The 9,324-nt window shown below is 36.7% G+C and overlaps 1 protein-coding gene across 1 annotated transcript in view; it reads right to left on the reverse strand.

Moving 5' to 3' along the window:
* ABCD3 (ATP binding cassette subfamily D member 3) overlaps nucleotides 1–9,324 on the reverse strand; it is a gene marked incomplete at its 3' end in the record, with an annotated part of 74,264 nt that overhangs the window by 14,360 nt on the left and 50,580 nt on the right. Inside the window, 4 exon segments of the mRNA XM_014583061.2 lie at nucleotides 848–990; nucleotides 3,500–3,556; nucleotides 7,342–7,465; nucleotides 7,820–7,917. Of these exon segments, the coding sequence (XP_014438547.2) occupies nucleotides 848–990; nucleotides 3,500–3,556; nucleotides 7,342–7,465; nucleotides 7,820–7,917 (422 nt within the window).

Raw genomic sequence — 9,324 nt, forward strand, 5'->3', positions numbered from 1 at the left:
AAACCCCTCACCAAAAAAAAAAAAAAAAAAAAGAAGAAGAAGAAGAAGAAAACTGAGGTCATGAATAACTTGGTAAAATCATATATAACTGATAAGTAGAAAAAGCAGCTTTAAAACTAGTATGGCTGGCTCTAAATCCCACACTTTTTCTTATTTTTAGATTTTAAAACGATCTTGGAAGCCAGCTGCATGGCCTGGTGGTGAAGGCTGGTAGATTCCAGATGGCCAACCACTCAGTCTGAGTTCTGGACTGGGCAGCTTGAGAAACATACTAGGAGCATGTATGTGTGTTCATGCCCAAAATTCTGAAAGGAGGGAGAGACAGAGGAGAAGGGATTGTGTCGTAACCAGTCCCCACGGGAAGGGCTTTCGTCTCTCCATCTCTCTGTCTCTCTCTGGCAAGCACACAAGCCCTCTAGGGGAAAAAAAAAAATCTATCTTGAAAATAGGGAAGAGCGCGTGCAGTGAGAGTGACTTATTAATGATTGCATAATCTCAAAATAAAACTGTACATAGACAAATTCGGACAATTTTCTTTGAACAAGTACTACAGACAAATTTGAATTTGAATTGTATCTTTAATATAAAGTGAAATTTTAAAACAAAATTAGTTAACAGAAGGTATGAAAAGATAAATCAAGTAAGCTACATGATTAACAAAAAAGGCTCGAAATATGGAGGATTACTACTTTATAAAACTAATATCCTTTATAATCTATATTTTCAAAACAAGTGAATGTACACACAAAGGTTCAGTAGCAACATTACTAGACTTTTAGGAGTCAACTTACCTATATCAAAATCCATAAGAAATCTTTTATACCTGTATTTAACACATCTGCCTTACCTGTTTGTGATGAGTCGGGAGTTTACGTATCTATATTCTCCTTCATACTTCTGCTCAGTAATTGTCATTTTACCAATGGGTCTCCTAAGCCGAGTTAGGAAAAGACCAGAAATAACCAAGTAGGCCATCATGCTTGCTGGACCCTATTATGGGGAGAGGAAAACAAATTTTAAAGATATCATAATAAATTCAATGGATGGGGGCCGGCAGGTGGCATCATGGTTAGGGTGCTGGACTACCAAGTGGACGACCGTGGTTCAAGTCCCGGACCTGGTAGCTTGTTCTCTCTCTCTCTCTCTCTCTCTCTCTCTCTCTCCATCTCTCTCTGGTCAAAATGAAGAAGAAATAAAATTTAAATAATTAATTAATTAAAGAGCTGAGTGTACACTTTTCCATAAATAACCCTGATCTGATACTCTGAAATTGCTCCTTTAGTGAATTTTTTCCCTTGTTTCTTAAAAAAAAAAAAAAAAAACCCAAACACTCACTGTGTACTTAACTACTCATTAACTCTTCCTCCAACCTCATCCCCCAACTCTCCTGCATTTGCTCATCTAAACACTCTTAACTGGAGTTCTCACTTTATCTATGGCGTCTAACACTCTTCTGTTGGAACTCTTAATTTTCTCAAAAATTCCATGGTAATTCTCAGATCGCTTTCTTGCCTTCTCTTTGAATGTTTCCCCTCAGGTTCCTTTCTGAGCTTTCATCTCATCTCAAAATAATACCTCTAGTTCCATTATTCTTATGAAGCCAGACATTCCCAAATAAATACTATATACCTTCACTTTACTATTGTGTAGAAGTCTCGAGTTTAATTCCCGCAAATGAGTTTCCAACTCTTGTACTTTCCAACTTTGCAAGGGACCTTATCACCTACTGACCATTGCAAGAACGTTTGAGCTTATTTTTCCAAGCTCACTGTGGGCCCTTCACTCATTCCCAGATGTATCCTATGCTGTCATACTGTTACATCATTCACAAAGTCATGATGTATTTTTCTATGCAAAAATGCATCATGACTTTCCTGACAACCCAATAACATAATTATTTCTTAAACATGCCATTCCGTATGGTTGTTCTCATGACTGGCAAAATCTCATGGATACGATACCTAAATCTCCCCAAAGCAGCTTAAATGTCAACTCCAATTGTGGGTACTAAATATTTTGTTACAACTTTCAAGATTAGACTTACCAAATACTTTGTAAGTGCTAGAATACCTACCTCTTTCACCACACAGCGGATACTGCCTTTCTCACATTCTTAGTCCTATTACAGTGTATGTGAACTACAGTATGTATTCAAGATTTTAAAAATTAAATCTGACTAATTCAATGCATTTCAACAGCTATATGGGCCAAAGAGAGCATTAGAACTCAGTTTCTACCTTTAAGAAATGCATCATCAGGTAACAGAAATATATAGGACATATTTTAGTATTTTAAAAATGCAGTAAGTACCATAAAAATATCAAAGCACAGAAACAAGAGGGATTGAGTCTATTCATTTTCTTATAGAGAAATAACTATGGGAATGATTAAACTTGGGTCATGGAATACAAAAGAGTGAGAAAGACAGACAAGAAAATACAAATAACAAACTGCTTTCCTCAGTGTCCTGGGAAGCAACAAAAATTACTATGCATATCATTAATCAACTGAAAAAATACACATATAGATAAACGCATAAAATAACCATGCTATTATATAGTTGTTATATAGATAACATTACATATTAAATTATTGAAGTTAGACTTCAAAGAGAATACTCAGAAAATTTAAAGGTGATTCTTATCATCACAAATACATGTGATAAGGCTCATGAAATAGCCAATAATTTATTTTTTTAAAAAAGAATTATTTCACTTAACTTTACTTTTTATTTAAATTTGACCAGAAAGGAATAGAAAGAGAAAGTGAGGAAGCAAGCCGCCAGGTCTGGGAATTGAAGTGCGGTCAGCCATGTGGGAGTCCAGCGCCCTTAACCACAACACCACCTGCCAGTCCCAAACAATAATTTATATTATCATAAAATATTTTTGAAATTGTTATACCCACTTTAACAACACTGCTGATACTCTAACAGTTGAATTTCATATTCAAATGACTGTCTCCAAATCTCTTTTTAGACTTTACTTTGCAATTATAAATACATCTACGTTCAATGTTTAAATACTGGGAAAGCCCAGAGGAAATTAAAAAGCCAAATTAGAATACTTTTAAAATCTCTAGTACAGGCACCAGTAGATGGTATGATGGTTATATTGCTGAACTCCCACGTAGTTGACTGCGGTTCAAGTCCTGGACCTGACAGCTTAAAACTCACATCAAGCACATGTGTATACATGCCCAAAGTCCCAAGAGGAGAATGGAAGAGAAGGGACTGTGGTGTAGCTATCCCTCCTGGGGGGTTATTTCTCACTTTCTGTCTGTCTCTGTCTCTGGTGAGCACACATACCCTACAGCAAAAAATCTTTCTCAAAAATAATAAAATAACCTCTAATACAGTATTATTTTATAAGCAGACTTTGTTAGGTACATCATGTGAAAATCTGTTGTTTGATATATACAAAAATTCTAATGGATTATATCAAGCTATTTGTAACCCAGTCTTTTAGCAATTTGAAGGGCAGAATAAAAATGGACTCACCTGAGCTCCAATTGCGCTCGTTAACTTGAAGATATACAAAACTATGTCTAAAAAGGGCTGTAAAATAAATATTAGAATATGCATTATTAACACTTAAGAACTAGACTTCCTGGACTAATGGCTAATACATATTAAATACAATATGTTATTCAACATTACTACCTATTTATCAACATTTAGAGTTCCTACTATGTATAATGTACTATAACAATACATAGATCAATGTGTACATAAAAGATACAGTTCTTATCTCAAAAAATTTGAAATAGAGAGTGAACAATGTCTATAAATCACCAAGTGGGAAAAGACATTTATCACTTTCCATCAGCTGAGTTAGCTCTGCTGTGATAACCACTGGTGCCTTAGCAATTTCTCAATGTGACATAGAGACACTGAATAACATAACCTGAGCTGTAACCCAAAACTGTTACCAGCTCTCCTGGTTTTTGTATCTCTTTAAAGCAGCTCTCTCTGGGACCAGCAGATGGCATAATGGTTATGCCACATGGTCAGTCATGGTTTGAGTCCCAGACCGAACAGCTTAAAACTCACACTGGGCAAGCCTGTGTGCCTACCCAAAATCCCAAGAGGAGAATGGAGGAGAGGGGACTGCAGCATGGTCAGCCCCCCAAGGGGCCCAAGGGGTGATCTCTCGCATTCTGTCTCTCTGGGTAGCCCATGCACCCTCTAGCAAAAATCTCTCCTTAAAAAAAAAAAAAAAAAAAAAAAGTGGCTCTCTTTTCTCTAATGTGACTTGATTCTATTACTTTATCACAATACCTATAATTTCAACTTATCTGCTAAGCCTATGAATCTAATTTTGTGATTTTTGTGACTCAAGTTTCAAGAACTAAACTAATAATATGCTGTTCAAAACCAACTCAACTGGCACACTCAGTTGCACAAATTTTGAAGTGTTTTTTTAATTAGCCCAAGTTGTGTTAATTCACTGTAAGTCTATAGTCACTCCTAACTAATAACTACATGATTACTAGGACAGATAGATTAGTTTGTTCATTGTTTTATGCTGAGATCTACCTTTATTTGCTTTATAAATTATCCAGACGCTAGAAATATTTGTTATTTGGGCCATTTAAAACTTATTTTGGCCAGCTTGTGGCATGATGGTTCAGATAGCTGGATCCCACATGGCCAACTACGCAGTGCAAGTTCCAGACATGACATCTTGGAAAATACACTGGATGCATGTTCCTATGAATGCCCAAAATCCCAAAAGGAGTGAGAAATGGAGGAACAGGAATTATGGCATGACCATACCCCATGGAAGGTGCTTTCTCATTCTCTCTCTCTCTCCAGCAGCACATGGGCCCCATGGCAAACTTTTAAAAAAGGAAAAAAAAAAAAAAAAAAAAAGTTGCTGACCAACAATGACTCATAATTTAAGACAGAGATCAAACCGTTTACTGTTTAAAACAGTAAACACGCTGTAGTGCACAGCACCACTACAATTAAATTACCCTGATAATACTCTGCAGCTGTGACATGACCTGAGCTATACAGACTTGCATTAAGTGCCAAAGTATAAAGAATACAAATTGGGACCAGCAGGTGGCGTGATGGTTAAGGTGCTAGACTCCCACATGCCCCACCATGGTTGGAGTCGAGGACCTGGTGGCTTCAAAATCATGCCAGGTGCATGTGTAGGTATGCCCAAAATCCCAGGAGGAGAATGGAGGAGAAGGGATTGTGGCATGGTACTCCCCCCTGGGGGTGATTTCTCACTTTCCCTCTCTCTGTCTCTCTTTCTGGCAAGTGCACATGACCTATGGCAAAAAAAAAACCTTAACGGGAACCAGCAGTTAGCGTAATGGCTATGTCGCTGGACTCCCACATAGTCGACCGTGGTTCGCGTCCCGGACCCGGTGGCTTAAAACTCACGCCGGGTGCGTGTGCGTGCGTGCCCAAGATCCCGAGAGGAGAATGGAGGAGAAGGGATTGCGGCGTGACCATCCCCCCCTGGGGGGTGATTTCTCGCTTTCTGTCTCTATGTCTCTCTCTGTCTGTCTGGCGAGCGCACGCGCCCTACAGCGGAAAATCTCTCAAAAAAAAAAAAAAACCTTAACAAAAATAAAGAAAAAGGAAAAAAAGAAAAAAGAATACATATTAATATCTACAAGATTACCTTTTAAGTTTTATGTATATCCCCCGCCCGTACTCCACACACAGAATAAATTTTAAATTTTGTAGGTAATAGGAACAGAAAATAAAATTAAATTACTAATTACGTGAAGTTGTCAGATTTCCCAGATTTGGGGATCAGTCAGTAAGGCTTCTGGAGAGCTAAATAAAGAACGAAGATTGACACGAAGTGAAAAGGTATCTATAGTAGTGGGCCCGTGCACCTGGAAGGATGCTCTTGTAGATACATACCAGTTTTCTAAGAATTTAAAAGGCCAAAATAAAATACTTTTAAAAGCTCTAGTACAGTATGATTTTATAAGCAGTTCTCCTCCTCCTATGCACATAGTTTAAACAAGGGCATTCCAATTCTTACCATGTGACCCAGCTTCTCGTATATAGTTTTGTACCCCATCACTGAATATCTGGGTCAGATGTGACCAGAGACAAAGATACTCTAACCCAGACCAAAGGTAGTTGTGGACTAGAATGAGGATTAGAGGGCCAGCAGGTGGTGTGGTGGTTAAGGTGAAGGACTCCCACATGGCCGACCACAGGTGAGTCCCACACCTGGCAGCTTGCTTTCTCTCTCTCTCTCTCTCTCTCTCTCTCTTTTTCTCTCTCTCTCTTTCTCTCTTTCTCTTTCTCTCTTTCTCTCTGGTGAGTCCACGTGTCCTATAGCAAATTATTAAGAAATTATAATAATGATGCATAAAAAATTAAATAATTCTTTAAAAAATAAAAAAAGAATGGGAAGTAGGAAGAATATCTCAGATAAAAGAGAGAAGATACTTGGTTAACAGCCATATAGTTGCCTTCTACATGCCCTTAGTAAAAACAGGAAATAAAACAAAGAAGATGGCTTACTGAGACTACAGAAAAAAATCTCTAAGAGTGGTGAGATAAGACAAGTAAGAACCAAAGAAATGAGCAGGAAGAGAAAAATCTGGTTAAAGCCTGGCAGTCAAGAGCTTTGGCAAGAGCTTTCTGAGAAGGGAAAATTTACTATTAGAAAATGCAAATAAACGTATCTTGTGAAGATGTTATGACTAACACTTAAATGATCAACTAGAATTAAAGATACTGAAGTAGAGAATAGGCAGAAAGGAAGTTCTAGTCTAGTTTTAAAGATGCGGAATTACAAGTAAAACAACGAGCTGTAACAACCACTGGAAGCGCATTGGGAAAGATGAGAATCCATTATTTTATGGGAAGCACCCTGCAAAATTCTTACAAAGTCTTCGTGACAGGGGCCAGAGGGTGGCACCATGGTAACACACTGGACAAACACAGAAAGGTCCCCATGTCCCAAGGCCACCCTCTACACACACAGGGACACATGTCCACCATGGGGGCTGGCTGAGATTGAGGGTGGATTGTGATGTGGAGACCCTGGGATGACTGGATTAGGGTCTTTGTTCTTTATTTAGTTCTCCAGAAGCCATGGCTAACTGATCCTTCATGGATAAAATAAATACATAAACTTTAAAAAATCCTTTAAGATACTATATAATCAGTTCATGTCCAAAGCATTTTATAAAAATAACATAAAAAAGTAAATAATTATAATTAAAATTATTATAACAACTCTAATTTTTTCCTAAAAGTATTAAGTACTTATATGCTGCTATTCTATATATCTCATTAATTCTATATAAATCTGCTTAGATTAAAAATTCAATAAATTTAACGAATAAACTTACCTTACTAAGATTTGAATACAGATCAACTACACTGTTACAAAATTTTTCTACATCTTGTGTAAGCAGCTGGTCTGGATTAGCTATTCTGTTGTCCAGATTTCCCATTTTGTAATACGTAAAAGCTCTAAAATAGCAACAAAATTATTTTAGTAAAAGTTAATTAAAAAAACAAAATTTCGCATTATATCACCTAGTACAAATAAATAGAAAAAGTGAAGTCTAGAGCCAGAAGATACCCTAAAAATTGCCCTAACTTATTTTAGAGATGAGGAAGAAAGTCCAGAAAAGGATGATTAGCCAATTAATGAACATCCAGGATCAGATTCCGAATAACTGAGTGATTATTCCCAACATACTTCTGTGTCTGAGCAATTTTGAAAATCACATATAGTAACTAGGAAAAACTTCTATATCTCAGTATCATACATATTTCTGTTCAAGTTAAGTACTTTTAATATATAAATAAGTTATCACTTACTGGAGATATTCCTCATAGAGGTATTTAGTGAGTCTCACTCGGAAGCACAGTTTGAGTTCATTTAGCCCATACTTCAAGAAGTTATTGACCAGAGAGATCTAAAACAAACAAGCATTAATAGTTTCATTTCTGCTTCATTTCTCCTTACAAATTATCCTATGCTAAACTTTACATAGAATTTAAGTTTAGTGTATCACTGATGACGAGACAGATCTTGCCACCTTTTTACTGATAAACAGTCCAATTTGTCTGTCACTTTTTTAGCCAGTGTAAAGACTTTTAGAAGTCGCAACTTTTATACTTTCTGTTCCCTACTATCAGCACTACAACTATGTACAATGAAATGAAATTCTGTACACACTGTGTTTGCATTTGTTAAAAAAACCATTAAGTTTTATACCAATCAATGTTATTTTCCAAATTTTGTCTAGAGCCATCTTTACTAACCTTTTTCCATCATTACATAATAATTCCATCATTATATTAATCTTTTTCTATTATTATATTTCATCATTTTATATATATAAAAAGATGAACTATTTTATATATGTGTGTGTGTGTGTGTGTGTGTGTGTATATATATAAATAAAATCTTTCCATAGTTCCAAACTCACATTTCCATTTCCATTCACACTCACATTTAACAAAAAACTTTCTCAAGTAGTCTTTGCAAAACACTGGTCTTCCACTGAATCTCAAACTTCGGTATCTAGGTTGCTTACTTCAATTTTTATTTTTTATTTTCTTAAATTTTTAATTTGCATTTAATCACTGTACATCTTTACAGAATACATGGTTTTTCCCAGCATGAATATCATGCATATTAATCAAGTCAAAACATTAATTACTATATACATTATGATCAACAGGTAATGTTTCATTTTTGTTATCTATCAAATGTTTTGTTTTTTCCCCTCCCTCCCACCCCAAATTACCTACCAGCTTCTATACTGTCTCTAGTATCTACAGTTGGTCTCCCTGCTGTTACACCTTCCAATCTTTCAGTTTCTGCTATACAGTGCAGACATCAGTATATATTAAGCACAGGCAATAATTCCTCAAATAGACAAGTGGAACAATATCTGGCTAAAAAGCTTTAACATGGCAAAAGAAATGATAATTAGGGTGAGGAGACAACCCTCAGAATGGGAGAATATATTTGTAAAATATGCCTCAGATAAGGGACTGATAAACAGAATATACAGGGAGCTCAAGCAGCTTACCTCCCCCTCAAAAAATAATAAATCTGGGACCAGCAGTTAGCATAATGGCTATGTCACTGGACTCCCACGTAGTCGACCGCAGTTCGTGTCCTGGACCCGGTGGCTTAAACTCACGCCAGGCGCGTGGGCGTGCATGCCCAAGGAGAATGGAGGAGAAGGGATTGCAGCGTGGCCATCCCCCCTGGGGGTTGATTTATTGCTTTCTACCCTCTGTCTCTGTCTGGCGAGCACACACGCCCTATAGCAAAAAAAAAAAAAAAAAAAAAAAAAAAAAAAAAAAAA

Source organism: Tupaia chinensis, unplaced genomic scaffold (genome assembly GCF_000334495.1).
Source record: "Tupaia chinensis unplaced genomic scaffold, TupChi_1.0 Scaffold144016_1, whole genome shotgun sequence".
Taxonomy (NCBI): domain Eukaryota; kingdom Metazoa; phylum Chordata; class Mammalia; order Scandentia; family Tupaiidae; genus Tupaia; species Tupaia belangeri.